This window comes from Eriocheir sinensis, chromosome 16 (assembly GCF_024679095.1).
Source record: "Eriocheir sinensis breed Jianghai 21 chromosome 16, ASM2467909v1, whole genome shotgun sequence".
NCBI lineage: Eukaryota > Metazoa > Arthropoda > Malacostraca > Decapoda > Varunidae > Eriocheir > Eriocheir sinensis.
Window position 1 is genome coordinate 13329484 of NC_066524.1, and position 16190 is coordinate 13345673.

At 41.4% G+C, this 16190-nt stretch overlaps 1 protein-coding gene across 6 annotated transcripts in view; it reads left to right on the forward strand.

The window, feature by feature from the left end:
- The window catches only part of LOC126999320 (LIM/homeobox protein Lhx9-like), a 161264-nt gene that overhangs the window by 124570 nt on the left and 20504 nt on the right, over nucleotides 1-16190 (forward strand). For all 6 annotated transcript variants that reach the window (XR_007753233.1, XR_007753234.1, XM_050861773.1 and 3 more), the window contains exon 6: nucleotides 4693-4898. Coding sequence is in view for 4 of the 6 variants with exons in the window: in XM_050861773.1 (XP_050717730.1) it covers nucleotides 4693-4898 (206 nt within the window). In the remaining 2 variants the exon portion in view is untranslated. The remainder of the gene's footprint in view (nucleotides 1-4692; nucleotides 4899-16190) is intronic.

Genomic DNA, 16190 nt, shown 5'->3' on the forward strand with positions numbered 1-16190 from the left:
AACGAATATAAATGCGAAAAAAAATACAATAACAATAGCAATATGAATGAATAGGAAAACAGGAAAGAAATAGAACTACAGCAACAATAGTAACAATAATGATAATACAGATAAACTTAACCTAAAAATTACTTACAAGGTTAAAAAATGAGCGAAAAATGAGAAAATAAAGAAAACTGTGAATCTTAAAAAAAAGTAAGTGAATGACAAATGTAAGAAAAAATATTAAAACGATACAATAACTCTCTCTCTCTCTCTCTCTCTCAGGGCTGGCAGATGTCCTGAGGTTACAAAAACTTACTCTGCTTCTCTTCTCGCTTCAAGGAGTAACTTTTATTTTTGTTTTTGTTCCATAGTTGTTGTTTTTTATCTTTAGTTCACTCCTGGACATTGTTGAGAGAGAGAGAGAGAGAGAGAGAGAGAGAGAGAGAGAGAGAGAGAGAGAGAGAGAGAGAGAGAGAGAGAGAGAGAGAGAAATCAAGAAGAATGAAGGCGGGGAAAGAAAAGGAAGACGAGGGAGAAGGTGGAAGAAGAGAAAAAAAAGGAGGTAGAAAATATAGAGAAATGGGAGATAAATGGCGATAAATGAGGGAAGCAGCGATAAAACGAAAGAAATGAGACGACTAAATGAGATACCAGAGAGAGAGAGAGAGAGAGAGAGGAGAGAGAGAGAGAGAGAGAGAGAGAGAGAGAGAGAGAGAGAGAGAGAGAGAGAGAGAGAGAGAGAGTTTTCATATGCATTTCTAAACAGTGGGCCGCGGGGCATCTCTGATTCATGGCCCGATTAAAACAGAGATAAACAGCGAGATACATAAACAGACAGACAAGCGATAGGGAGATAAGGATGCTGGACAGGGCGGAGATAAAGAGATGAGCCGATGAATGGCGAGAGAGAGAGAGAGAGAGAGAGAGAGAGAGAGAGAGAGAGAGAGAGAGAGAGAGAGAGAGAGAGAGAGAGAGAGAGAGAGAGAGAGAGAGAGAGAGAGAAATAAGATAAAGACAGAGGCAAAGACAGACAGACAGACAGGTTGACAGGCAAACAGAGAAACGAAAACAACCCCTCCCAAAATGAACCTGGTACAAAGAGAAAGACTGACAGACAGACAGACAGACAAAGAAACGAAACTGACCTCCGAAAATGAACCCAGACAGACAGACACAGACAGACAGACAGACAGACAGGCAAACATATCTATAATTAACTGGATCAGCAAATAACCCCATGTGTCGATAATTATATAAATAAATAAAGAAAACCACCACCTTGTAACTCGCTCTCGATTTCTTTCGTAAAAAGCCTCGATAAGAAGACGGCTGAGGGAACAGGTAAATTAGCATCTGCCTGCCGAGAGAAAAACCCGCGAGCTTATATATACACAGGTATGCAAATCAGTGCATACTAATTAAGGTGAATTAGACATGCCAGGAGCCCGGGGCGTCCATAGCGAGGATGAGTACGGGTGAATAAATCAGTGAGTGTATTGAGTTGGGGCTACTGCTTCTGCTGCTACTACTACTACTACTACTACTACTACTACTACTATTACTGCTACTACTACTACTACTTCGAGACAAAATAGTAACCAAAAGAACATAAAAACAACTCCTTCTTTTTCTTCTCCTCCTCCTCCTCCTCCTCCTCCTTCTACTACTACTACTACTACTACTACTACTACTACTACTACTACTACTACTACTTCGAGACAAAACAGTAACCAAAAGACCATAAAAAACAACTCCTTCTTCTTCTTTTTCTTCTCCTCCTCAATAATAGCTACCATTACTGCTACCACTCCTACTATTACTACTAATACCACTACTTCTACTACCACTACCACTACTGCTACCACTGATATTATCGCTACAACAAATATTTACGGTCCATTAAGCCAATCAGGAACAATAATCAAGATAGACAAAGACACGATAAGCCAACACGTCACAATTAGAGACTTTACTAACTGTTCCTTAAAAACAATAATAATGATAATGACAAATGACTGACGTGGACAAAGTAATAAAGGAAATGAATGTCTATAGATGGTAAAATGTTTCCCTTTCTCTTTTTTTTAATATATGAATTAGACGAAGATTGAAAACGGTAACGGTGGTGGTGGTGGTGGTGGTGGTGATGATGATGGTGGTGATGATGGTAAAAAGAGGAGACGAGGTAGAAATGGGGTGCAGCTGTCTTCCTCCTCCTCCTCCTCCTCCCCCTCTCAGGTATTACAAGGTTGACCTGTGCTTTGTGGGACGAGGAGGGCAGGTGGTGGGCAGGTGTGTGGTGGTGGTGGTGGTGGTGTTAATGTTACTACCTGGTGGCGATAAATAGCACTTACCTGACCTCTACCTGTTGAGTGGATGTGTGCTACCTGGTTTACCTGTGTTACGTATTCGCCAGGTAAGTCTTTAGTGGGTCCTCAGATGTGTGTTTAAGAGATGTTAAGTACTGGGTGTAAAGAAAGTGAAAGGGGATGCAGGTTAACAAGCAAGAGAGCAGACTAAAAGGTGTCTCATAACATATCACAACACTTTTTTCACGTCTGTCTCTTTGTCTGTGGACCTGATGTTCTTAATCTTACCTAGCAGCCTCACACACACACACACACACACACACACACACACACACACACACACACACACACACACACACACAGAGAAGGCAACACAAACATGCAAGACCCACACACAACATAACAAAACACTTTCCAGCTTGTCTACCTTTTTTTACCTGGTGTTCTAGCTCACCTGTTAAGTCATACACATCTTCAGATAACACAGACACGCAAAACACACACACAACACACAACACACATTTCTGTACCTGGAATTATGAAGCTTATCTAACCTTATCCGCACCCAACATTAGACAACACAAAACACACACCACAACACACACAGTAACTCATCTCCGCATATCTACCTATATCTGGTGTTTTTAAGCTTACCTGGCAACACAAACACAACACATAAACAACACATAGAACACAAACAAGAACTCCCGCAACACATGTCACTATAGTATTGCATTGATCCCTCACCCGATTCGCTTCACCATCAACCCGCTCACAGTAAACGCTCAAAACATTATCATTGGAGAATATCAACTGCCCCGCCCCGCCCCGCCTCTCCCCGCCCCCTAGCTCGTGCGTCTCCCCCAGGGTACGAAAGCCTTGCCCCCCCGCCCCGCCCCGCTACCAGTCGCCTCTCCGTCTCCTCTCCGTCAAGTCTGTGTACCAAAAGTCGCCTATTTCCAAGGTCACGGGGGAAGGGAGGGGAAGAGAGAGAGAGAGAGAGAGAGAGAGAGAGAGAGAGAGAGAGAGAGAAATAATAGCCCACATTCATAGATGATAATGTTCTTTACCTTTATGCATACTTAGTGACGTGCTCTCTCTCTCTCTCTCTCTCATTAATTCATCTATGCACAAACATGATTTAAACTCGCCATCTACATATTAATACCATTCGCATTTGTCTACATAAACAAACATTACGTTCTCCCTTATCTGAACAGCCATAAGTAAGGGCTCTTCATTATCCCATGCAAATCGCTTAAGACCCAGACCTTATCTCCTTCATGACGGCAGGAGTTATCAGCGGCCCCTCCTGCATTACTTTCCCATAACTCACTAATAACAGGAGCAATCACCGTGCCCGCTTAATCACCTCCTCATACATCACTCATTGCAAGGGATTTTTACTTTATGTTTTTTTTGTTATTATGTGATGTTTATATTTATCCACCAATAGTCTCACTCTTTAGGAGCAGTAAGTAGCGGGCTTTTTTTTTCATTATTATTATTTTTTTTTTTACGCCCTTGCACTGTCTCCTCTGCTGTAAAAAAAAAAGAATCAACAACTTATTTTAACTTCATCCCTATTTTTTGTTTGTTTACTCAAAGACATTTTTTTAAACTGTATTTCCACTTTCTTGTGAACTAAAGATCTTTCAACGGTATTTTCCTATTGCTCCTAAACTCATTCTTATGCAGTCCAACTTTCTAATGCAAGAGTTAACCCGTGTCTTAATTCTTTCATCCCTTTCTTTAGTTACACTCTATAACAACTTTTTTTTATAACTATTTCCCCGTTTTTGTTAACTAATAGTCTTTCAACTGCATTTTCTTAATCTTTCAAGCTCATCCCTATACTGTCCAACTTTCGAATGCAGCAGTTTAACATGATATTGATTCTCTCATCCTTTGATTCAACTGTGTGTTCTCTTTTCTGTGGCAATGTTCTTTCAGCTTAGTTTACCTGCATCTTCTAAACTCATTACTATACGGTCCACCACACATGCTAGAGTTAACCATTATATTCACTCTTTCACCCTTTGCTTTTACAGTTTGTCCTTGTTTATGTGATTTAATGCCTTTTCTTCATTATGTTCCTAGGTCTCTTAAATTCACCTCTACGTACATAGTCCCATTTGCTGACCTCCCTTTCCTTACCCTCTTAACCATCATCGGAGTAACCAATGCATTCTTCCCTTACCTACCCTTAAGATATCCCTTCCCTTTGATCCTTTAACTTCTCTTACAGTTCCCTTTACCCATCTTACCTCCCTTATTCACTTCCCTTTACTCAAGTTACCTCCCTCAGACACTTCCCTTAAACCCTCATTACCTCCGTTCCTTTATCCCCAAAACCACCCTCGGAGTAACCAACACATCCTCCCTTTCTCTCCCTTAGATATCCCCGGCGGCTACGACCTTGAGGGAGCTTACGGGCCCTTGGGAACCCCCTGCCAAAGCGTGCGGACCAAGAGGATTCGAACCTCCTTCAAGCACCACCAGCTGAGGACCATGAAGAGCTATTTCGCCATCAACCACAACCCCGACGCCAAGGACCTCAAGCAGCTCTCCCAGAAGACGGGGCTGTCCAAGAGAGTGTTGCAGGTGAGTGTGTGATCCTACCTGTTTGTTATTACCTGTTATCTGAATTGGTTGAGTGGTTGATTGGATGATCGTTTGGTTGGTTTGGATTGACTGATTGGAGTTTTCGATCATGGAGGTTGCAGGTGAGTGTGTGATCCTACCTGTTTGTTATTACCTGTTATCTGAATTGGTTGAGTGATTGATTGGACGATCGTTTGGTTGGTTTGGATTGACTGATTGGAGTTTTCAATCATGGTGGCCGCAGGTGAGTGTGTTTCTACCTGTTATTTGCAATGATTGATCGATTGATTGACTGATTTAGTGATTGACTGGGGTACTCGATCATGGTAACACAACTACCATGACCGCTATTTTTAAAGGAGGGAAAACAGAAGGAATAGAAGTAGGAAAAAGAGAGGAGGATGAGAGGGAATAGAAGTAGAAGGAGGAGGGAGAGAAGAATAAAGCGGAGGATGAGAATTGATAAATGAGAGACTGACTTAACAACTGAACTGAACGAAACGAGAAATAGAAGAACAGATCAGTAATAGGATGATGATGATGATGATGACCAGGAGAAGTAGAATGAGGAAGATGAAGATAAGAAACTGAAATAGAGACGCGAAAAAGCAGGAGAAAGGGCAAGAATACAGAAACGAGAGGAAATATGATAATTGTAAAAGGAGGAGGAGTGGGATGAAGGGTAAGGAGAGGAGGCAGATTAAGAGGTAGCCAGGGAGGGGTGGAGTGAGGTAATCATCGTTCATTTATAAGACTGAAGCCATCAATTATCAAGAAGTCGAGTTCCTTATCACTCCTCACTTTGTTGATCCTCCTCCTCCTCCTCCTCCTCGTCGTCTTCTTCTTCTTCTTCTTCTTCTTCTTCTTCTTCTTCTTCTTCTTCTTCTTCTTCTTCTTCTTCTTCTTCTTCTTCTTCTTCTTCCTCCTCCTCATTTAACTCATCTGCCTTTTATTTCTCTTCCTAATCATTCTCACTTGCTCTTCCTCTGTTTCCCTTTCGACTTCTCCATCTCTTTATTTTACTCCTCCTCCTCTTCTTCCTCTTCTTCCTTACCTTCCTCTCTTTACTCTCTACGACGTTCTTTTCTTCTTATTATTATCATTTTCACCTCATCTACCTCCTCCTCTTCCTACTTCTCCTCATCCTCTTCCAAATACTACTACTACTACTACTACTACTATTACTGCTACTTAAACTACTTCATCTCCTCCTCTTCCTCTTCCTCCTCCAGACCACTCACACCTGCCCCCTAATCCTCCACTCAGGCAGGCTCAGGTAATTAGCTCAGACGCTGGCCAGGTGACAGGTTAATTGGGGGGCCAGGTGGACAATCATTAAGGTGTTGATGCCGAGATAGGTGAGAGGAGGCACTGAGACAGGCAACCGTGTGGCTCTACCTGGGCGTATGGCTTACCTGGGCAATGGGGGGAAGGTAAGATGGAGGTGGATGGATATATTAGTTTTTCGTGTGTGTGTGTGTGTGTGTGTGTGTGTGTGTGTGTGTGTGTGTGTGTGTGTGTGTGTGTGTGTTTACTTTCTTATTCCTTTCATTGGTTTATTTGGTTTTATTTATTCTTTTTTATTATTTTAGTTGTTTTTAGTCGTTTTATCACTTCTTTAGATTTCTGCTTTTATTTTTATACGAGTTAAGTTGCTTTGGTCGTTCTATTAAATTGCTATTACTATTATTTTCTTACCGTAGTTTACTTATTTTTTACTTGTTTTGAACTCGTTTCGATCGGTCGGTTGTATGTTATTTTTATCTTTCTACGTTTTGTTCAAATTTGTCTTCGTGTAATTTGGTTTAACCGCGTGTTTTTTCGTTTTATTTTCGCCCAGTGGAAAATTTTCATCCCTATCTTTTATTATTTTCTCCTTTGGCAGTTTTATTTTCTTAGTTTCGTGTTGTATCTGTCTGTCTTATTCTCTCCATGCTAGTGTCTTTCTTCTACACATTTTTGGGATATTCTTGTTCATTTCTTTCCTTCTCTTTCTATTTCAAAACCATTTACTCTGATTTTTATTCGTCTTTACTTTAATTTCGCTGTTTCCGGGGTTACATTATCATTATTTAAATCTCTCTCTCTCTCTCTCTCTCTTGTGTTGAAATGTCAGCCACGCTTTCTTCTTTTCTTGTTTTATCTCTCTTGTCTTGTCTCAAGGTTCTATATTTCACTCCTCATTTTCTTACATCCATTATTCTCTCTCTCTCTCTCTCTCTCTCTCTCTCTCTCTCTCTCTCTCTGTTTTTGCCTTGGGTGATATAGTATACAATCTATAGCGATAATCTCTCTCTCTCTCTCTCTCTATCTCCTTGTCCTTTTTTTACTCTTTTAACTCCCTCTTTGTCAGTAACCCGCCTCCTCCTCCTCCTCCTCCTCCTCCTCCTCCTCCTCCTCCGCCTTGCAAATTAGCGGTCTCGTCGGTGTGGCTCATGCAGTTTAAAGGGCCGAGGAGGAGGATGAATATATCAGTTCGTAATTTGCTTCCCTTCACACCGACTCGTAGATCTGGCGACTCGGCGGTGATTATGGCCTCTGTGTCTGGCAGGGCGTTGGCAGGGAGGGGGTGTGGGGGGCAGGGGGGGTGATGGTAGGGGAGGTAGGAAGGAGTGGTGCATAGGTGGGTCTTGGCTTGGAAGGAATGGAGATGGGAAGGGGGAAGGGTGAGGGTCGGGGTTGGTTTGGCTGGGTAGGGAAAGGGAAGGGAAGGGGAGAGGAAGAAGGAAGGGGAGAGGGAAGGGGAAGGAATTGGGGAGGGAGCGGTGGAGGTAACATTGGAGGGAAGGGTGGAGTGAAGAAGGGAAGAGGTGGATAGAGGTGGCTGGGTAGGAAGGGAGGGAAGGGAAGAAGGAAGAGAAGGAAGGGAAGAAGGAAGGGAGGGAAAGGGAAGGGGGAAGGGAGGGAAGGAAAGGGGGGAAGGAACCTGCTTGGTGGATGGTTTATAATGTGTTGGCAGGGTGCTTTGTTTGTGTGTGTGTGTGTGCGTATGTGTGTGTGTGTGTGTGTGTGTGTGTGTGTGTGTTTACCTGTCATATCTGTCTCGTTAGTAGCGGAAGAAACTCGAGGAAAATCACGGAAAACAAACACGCTGTCCAGTAAAGAAAAGAAAAAAAAAGAATATAACCAAACAAAAACAAAAAAAGAAACAGTTAAGACGTGAAAAAATGGAAAAAAGGGGAAAATAAAAAGAGGGAAATATTGTTACAGGAAAAAAAACGTGGATCAAGATAGATAAGTAGACAAACAAGAGAGATAGAGATAGAGGAAATGAAAGAAGGAAAAGAAAATAACTGAAAACGAAAGTATAAAGGTGAAGGAAAGGGAGTGCGGACAGGAAAGAACAGGGAGAGGAGAGAAAGGGAAAATATGATAAAAGGGAAAAAATGAGAAGAGAGAACGAAAGGAAGAAGTTCAAAATAGGAAGTAAGAAAGAGAAGAGGAAAGAAAGAAAAGAGAGAACAAGGAGACAGGAGAGAAAGAGGAGAGGCAGAAGAGGAGAGGAGAGGTGAGAGTGTGTGGAGAGGTGAGAAAGAGAGGAGGGGATGTTGGCAATACTTTAACTGGATAATAGGTGGACTTGGCAACAGTGCCCTGACGGAACGGTGAAGGGGTGCCAACTACAGTGCCAGGGAGGGAGGGGAGGAGAGAGGGAGGGAGGGAGAGGAGTAGGAGAGGTGAGAGGTGAGGATAGAAGAGGGAGGGAGGGAGGGAGGAAGAGGGAGAGGAAATAGCAAATGACATCAGAAGGAAGGAGGAGGAGGAGAAGAAGGAGGAGGAGGAGGAGAAAAAGGAGAGAAGAAAAGAATATTAAGAACAAAAGGAAAGAAGAAAGGAAAAATAAGATAAAAAATAAGAAGGGAGAAAACGAAGAGCAAGAAAATGAAGACAACGACGAAGAGAGGAAGAGAAGAGGAGGAGGAGAAGGAGGAGGAGAAAAATGAAGGAAGAAAAGAGTATTAAGAATAAAAGGAAAGAAGAAAGGAAAAAAAAAGATAAAAAATAGGAAGGGAGAAAACGAAGGAGCAAGATAATGAAGAAGGCGAAGAGAGGAAGAGAAGAGGAGAAGTAAGATAATAAATAAGTAAAAAAATAAGGAAGAAGAAGATAAGGAAGTGGAGAAGGGAAAAAAAAGATCATTTCTGACCCCCCAAAAATATACAATCCCCCAAAAAATAAAACAACCAATTTCAAGGAAGCGAAAGAAAAAAACAAAAAACAAATCAATAAAAAAAGCTTCAAAAGAAAAAAAACAAAAACAAATAAACAAACTCAATTAACAAAGAAAATAAGAAACAGTTTATATGTCTGTGAAGGAAGTAATGTCGTCAGGTAATTGGAAAAGACAAAGCCCAGGTAAGAAGGCTCAGGTGTGCTATAGTGATTAATTCAGGTAGATAGTCGTGGTCGGGGTGATTGATAAGGGGCGACAGAGGTGCTGGTAAGACATACAGGTGCGAAGGTACAGGTGAGGGAATGAAGAACCTGTTTACAGAGGTACCTGGGAATTGGTGGTGTTTGTGCAGGTAAGGTGGTGGTGATGGTGGTAGTAGTAGTAGTAGTAGTAGTAGTAGTAGTGAGAGGAAGAGGAGGAGGAGATGAAGGAGTAGGAGGAAAGAAGTAGAAGACAAAAACAAGAATATAAGAGAGGAGAGAAAAAAAAAGAGGAGAGAAAGAAGAGGAGGGACAGAGAGGAAGAGGGATAAGGGAGGGAAGGAGGGAAGAAAGAAAGTGGAGAAACAGATAAGATGGGAAGGAAGAGTAAAAGGAGGAAAAGGAAGGAAAATGGAAGGAAGGGAATGAAAGGAAGGAGGGAGTAACGAAGGGAAGAAGGAGGGAAGAAAGGAGGGACAGAAGAGAAGAGGAGAGGTGAGGAAAGTGAGAACAGGAAAAGGAGAGAAATGAGATAGGTGAGGAGAGGTGAGAGTGACGAGTGAGAGGAGGAGGAGGAGGAGGAGGAGGAGGACAAAAAGAAGGAAAAGTAGAAAAAAATGAGAAAAAAATATTAGTACCCTGAATATTGTTGTCATTGTTGTTTTGTTATTGCTATTATTATTATTATTATTATTATTATTATTATTATTATTATTACTGTTATTAATTGTTGTTGTTATTGTTGTTGCACTAAATTCAGAGTCACACAAGATTCGACAAAACTTAAAACAGCAAATTGAAAAAACAAAACAAAACTCGATAATACAAAATCTCTCTCTCTCTCTCTTACATAAATTAAAGGCAAAAGCTAACACGGAAACAGCAATGAGATAATAATTTACTCTCTCTCTCTCTCTCTCTCTCTCTCATATCAAAGGAAACAAACAACAAAACAAACAAAAAAATAAAACACCCGAATTATTGCTCTCCGCGTCCACCCCCATTGAAGGGCAACAAACATACTAACGCACACACGATATAAATGTCCGAATTATCCTTCAATGATTAGAAAATGTTGGTGTTGACGCTAATAGGGGTGTTGGTTGTGACTGGTGGTGGTGGTGGTGGAGGAGGAGGAGGAGGAGGAGGAGGAGGAGGAGGAGGAGGAGGAGGAGGAGGAAGGGTTGTGGTATAGGTGATGAGAGAAAGGAAGAAGAAGAAGAAGAAGAAGAAGAAGAAAGAGAAAATGAAGGTAGATGATGAAAAAGAGTAGGAAAGAAAAGATGGTGATGATGGTAGAGAAGAGAAAGTAATAAAGATAATGGTAAAAATGAGATAGTAAAAGTAGATGAAGAGAGGAAAAGGTGAAGAAGACGGTAGATGAAGAGGGGAAGGAAGTAAAGATGATAATTAAGGAGGAGAAAGAAGACGATAGTGAAAGTGGAGGAAGAGAGAAAAAAGATGAAGGTGAGAATGATAGAAATAAAGGAGGTAAAGAAAATGACAAAAGGAGGAGGAGGAGGAGAAGAAGATGGAGAAGAGAAAAGGTGAAGGTGAGAACGGTAGAGGAGGAAGAGAAGGAAGTGATAAAGACAGTGATTGAGAAGATGATGAAGGTGAATGATGAGAGGAAAGGAAGGAAGGAAGGAAGGAAGGAAGGAAGGAAGGTGAGAATGGTAGAAGAGGAGGAGACAGTGATGAAGATGGTGAATGGGGAAGAGAAGAAGAGGAAAAAAGATGATGATGATGAAGATGGTAACAGAGGAGGAGGAGGAGGAGGAGGTTGTGAAGGTGGATGATGAGGGGGAAAGGTAAAAGAGGTGGTGATGAAGTTGAAGGAGGTGGTGGTGATGGAGGTGGTGGTGGTGGTGATGGAGGTGATGGTGGTGAAGGAGGAAGTGGTGATGGTGGTGGTGACAGGAAATTAAGTTAGATGGCGTTGGTGGTGATTCAATTTAGTGACAATATATAAAAGATTAATAGGAGACGTTAAATAAAGATGGCAGCGAGATGGAGGCAAAATTTAAGAGAGGAGAGGAAAAGGAATAAGGGAGGGAGAGAGGAAAGGAGGAAAGATTAAGAAAATATATATAGTTAAGGGTTTAAATTATTTCAAAACTAAAGAGATGAGAAAGACGATCAATGTAGCTCCGAAGTTTACGATGTTGATGATGATAAAGAAGTTGCAATGAAGTTTCGAGGTTGGGTGGACATGTTTTGATTAGTGCTGATGTTTGTGTGTTTGTGGATAAAGTTAATAGGCTGCGAAGTGGGTGGAAGAGGGAGGGAGAAAATAGGTCTTGAAATCCGAAAGCTTGTAAAAAAGATATGATAGGGTTTGTATTTTTTTTATTTATATTCTTACCCGGCGGCTTCTTCAAACATGCTCTCTATAATTCTTTCTTTCTTTCACTATACGTTTATGATATTCATCGTTCAATTCTTCTTACCATCTCCATCTTTTACTTTCGACATTTGGTGTTTTTTCGATACTTTTTTTTCCTTTCAATTTATTTTTTTTAATTTATCTCCGTTTTTCGACCTTTCAAATTTCCTATCTGTTTTTATTTTTATTTCTCTCTCTTCCTGCTTTTTCTTTTCACTATTTTCTTTCCGCATTTCCTTTTTTCTAACTTTCTATGGTTCCTTTTTCTTCCTCTCTCTCTCTAAGACTTCAATATTTTTTCTCAGATTCCTCTCTTTCAATTCTTCTTACGTGGATTTTTTTTCTTTCAACTTTTCTTTCTCTTACACTTTTTTCCTCTTTTTTTCCTTTCTTTCCACGTCTTTCGTATTATAATTTAAGGCGTGCACGTGTCTTTGAGGCCACAGCCATTTCTCTTTCGCTACAGTGGGTCTCTTTCAAGCCTTATCTTAACTCTCTTGTTCCCTCCCCCTTTCCCTCCCTCGCCCTTCCCCCCTTTCCTTCTGGTTCTCTCTCTGGCATGTCTATCCGTCTGTCCCTTTCTCTCTTTCTCGGTCTCTTTCTCCCTTTCTTCTCTCTTTACTTCTATTTTTTCTATCTCTTTCTCAATCACCATCTTCTCCACTTCTATCATTCTCACCTTCACCTTTTCCTCTCTTCATTCACTTTCACTATCTCCTTTTTCTTTTTAATCATTATCTTTACTGCCTTTCCCTCGTCATCTACCGTCTTCTTCATCTTTTCCTCCCTTCGTCTACTTTCTCTATCTCCTTCTTTATCATCATCTATATTACTTTCTCTTCTCTACCATCATCACCATCTTCTCTGTTTTACTCTTTTTCATCATCTATCTTAATTTTCTCTTCCTCCTCCTCTTCATTCTTCTTTTTCTTCCCTTCCCTTTTTCTTGGTCTCATATCCTCCCCTCTCTCTTATTCTCCCGTTTCTCTAATTATTTCTTATTCCCTTTCATTTCTCCTTCTCTTTCCTTTCTTTCTCCTCTTTCTCCTCTCTCCCTTCTTTCCTCCACTTCCTTCTTCTTTCCCTTCCTCTTACTCTCCCTTCCCTCACCATTTTTTCCCTCTATTTCTCCCTTCCTTTTCACCTTTTTCTCCCTCCTTTCCCTCCTTCTTTATTCTCCCTTCTCTATCCATTCTCCTCCCTTCATGCCTTTTCCTATTTTCCTCCTCCTCCCTTCGTCATCTTTCTCCATCCATTTCCCTCCACTCCTTCCCTTTCCTTTCCTACCTATTCTCCACCTCCTCCTCCCTTCTCAGCCTCCACCTTTAACCTCCATCCCTATAGCTATACCCTACAGCCAACACCCCTTCCCTTCCCTTTCCTTTCCTTTCCTTTCCTTTCCTTTCCTTTCCCTTCCCTTCCCAGCCATTCCCATACCCCTCCGCCTTCCCTGCACATGCCCCTCCTCCTTCCCTTTCCTTCATGTGCTACCCCATCCTCCTTCCCTCCCTCTCCCTTCCGATACTCCCCCTCCCTCCCTCCCCCCAGTCGTCAGCGAGGTGCCAAGCCGCGCGCCCACCATCTGGCACCATCCATTACGCCCCCTCGCGGTAATGAGTTATTGCAAGTCTTCCCGGGAAAATAATACCATTCGTCTAACAGGAAAAAAGGTTGTGTTTGCCTAAGGTGACGCGGCGAGGGAGGGAGGGAAGGGAGGGAGAAGTGAGAGATGGGAGGAGAGGGAGAGGTAGGAGAGGGGTATAGAGGGAAAGGTATGGGAGGAAAGAGAGGTAAGGAAGGAGAGAGGGAGAGGTAAGAGAGGGGTATAGAGGAAAGGTATGGGAGGAAAGAGAGGTAAGGAAGGAGAGAGATGAGGTGAGGAGAGAAGGAGAGGTAAGAGAGGGGTATAGAGGAAAGGTATGGGAGGAAAGAGAGGTAAGGAAGGAGAGAGATGAGGTGAGGAGAGAGGGAGAGGTAAGAGGAGGGAAGAGAAGGAGAGGTACAAGAAAAGTGATGGTTGGTGAGGCAAGGCAAGGAAGGGAGAGAGAAAAACTGAGGTGAAAAGAAGAGAGGAGAGAGGGAAGGGAGAGTGTTGGTGTGAAATGGAGAGATAAAAAGGGAGGTGAGAAGAAGAGACAGAAGAAGAAAGGGATTAAGAAAGGGAGCGTTGGTGTGAAATGGAGAGATAAAAAGGGAGGAAAGAAGAGAAGATAGAAGAAGAAAAGGAGTGTTAGTGTAAAGGGAGAGATAAAAAGGGAGGTGAGAAGAGGAGATAGAAGAAGAAAAGGAGTGTTAGTGTAAAGGGAGGGATAAAAAAGGGAGGTGAGAAGAGGAGACAGAAAAAGAAAGGGAGTGTTGGTATAAAGGGAGAGATAAAAAGGGAGGTGAGAAAAGGAGACAGAAGAAGAAGGGGATTAAGAAAGGGAGTGTTGGTGTTAAGGGAGAGATAAAAAGGGAGGTGAGAAAAGGAGACAGAAGAAGAAGGGGATTAAGAAAGGGAGTGTTGGTGTTAAGGGAGAGATAAAAAGGGAGATGAGAAGAGGAGATAGAAGAAGAAAAGGATAGAAAGTTGTAAAGGAGAGAAAAAAAGGGAGGTGAGAAGAGAAGACAGAAAAAGAAAGGGAGTGTTGGTGAAAAGGGAGGGATAAAAAGGGAGATGAGAAGATGAGATAGAAGAAGAAAGGGATTAAGCAAGGGAGAGAGAAAGGGATTAAGAAAGGGAGAGAGAAAAAAAGGGAGGTGAGAAGAGAAGACAGAAGAAAGGGAGTATTGGTGTAAAGGGAGAGAGAAAAAAGGGAGGTAAAGTGATGGGAGGAGGGATAATTGAGGAGAGAAAAAGAAAGGAAAAAAATGACATGAGAGAAGAAAGAAGAGAGATAAGGATGGATAAAGAAAAGTGAAGGAAGGAGGAAAGAGAAAAGAAAGGAAGAATAGGAGAGGGGAGAGAAGAGAAAAAGGGAGGAAAAAATGAGATGAAAGAAGAAAGAAGAGAGGTAAGGATGGATAAAGAAGAGAGGAGAGATGTAAGGAGAAAAGAGAAAAGAAAGGAAGAATAGGAGAGGGGAGAGAAGAGAAAAAGGGAGGAAAAAAATGACATGAAAGAAGAAAGAAGAGAGGTAAGAAAAGAGAGAGGAGTGAATGAAGGAGAAAAGAGGAAAGAAAGAAAGAATAGGAAATAATAACAGAAAATGAAGAAAAAACAGATGAACAGAGAAAGGAGCGGAGGAAAAAAAGAGAAATGAGAGAAGAGAAAAGGAAAGATTAGAAGAGGAAAAATCAGAGCAAATTAAAACCCACTCTCACGCCCACATCCCCCCTACTCATTCACCCCCCTCCCCCCTCACAAAAAAAAACCCTCACGCTGTTTTCTATCTGTCCCTCAACAAAGCCACTTCCGCCGCGACACTCCCAAAGGTTAACAGACACATTAGCATTTCGAGGCGAGAAGAAGAAATTTTGGCCTACTCGAAAGGTTAGCTCGAGTTTTCTTCTTTTGTTTCTCTCTTTATTAGCTTTTTTTTTATGTTTTATTAAGAAGAGAACTACAGATGTTAATGATGATGATGATTAGGAAGAGGAGGAGGAGGAGGAGGAGGAAGAGAAGGAAGAGGAGGAGGAGGAGGAGGAAAAAGAGGAAGAGAGGGCAGAGAACCATTCATTTTTACTTCGATGTTAGAAGGAAGAGGAGAAGGAGTAAGAGGAAGAGGAAGAAGAGGAGAAGAAAGAGAGAGAAGGCAGAGAACGATTAATTTTCTACCATCATCATCATTATTCTCTCTCTCTCTCCTCTATTCAACCACCCTCACGTTCTTGCTCTTTATACCGCTTCTCTTTTCTCCTTTCTTCCCCCACCTGCCCACCTTTCACCTGTTGATTGGGTTACACGGCTGTCACCTGGCCTATCCTCTGTCTAATGACCTAATTATGAGCCGAGAAGGTGCTGTTGTATTGGTTATTAGCAGGTATTGTGCGTTGTTATTTTTTTCTTTCAGTAATTCTCTTTATACTTTAATTTTCATCTTTTCGTCTTTTTTTCTTAGATTTCAGTTTTTCTTATTAATTTTCTATCAATTTTTTTACCTCAATTTTCTTTATTGTATTATACGATATTTTTTTTTCTTTCAGTAATTCTCGTTATATTTTCATTTTCTTCATCTATTCCTCACTTTTTCTTTGATTTCATTTTTTCTTTTTTTGTTTTCTATTAAATTTTCTATATTTCAGTTTTCTTTCAACATTTCTCTCTTCCTCTTCAATTCTTTTCCGTTTCTTATTTTTCTTTTCGTTTCTTTTTCTTGTTCTCGTTATTATTTTTATTGGAGTTGATGGTTGTATGTGTTATGGTGTGTGTGTGTGTGTGTGTGTGTGCGTGTGTGTGTGTGTGTGTGTGTGTGTGTGTCTTTTTCTTTCTCACTTTCGTTATTCAGTGATCCATTTCCCGTTCCGTCTCTTTGTTTCTTTCTTTTTTCTCTTTTTTTCTTTTCTTGGTCACACTTTCGTTAAGGCCGTGAAGGGTATGAATAACGGGAGAT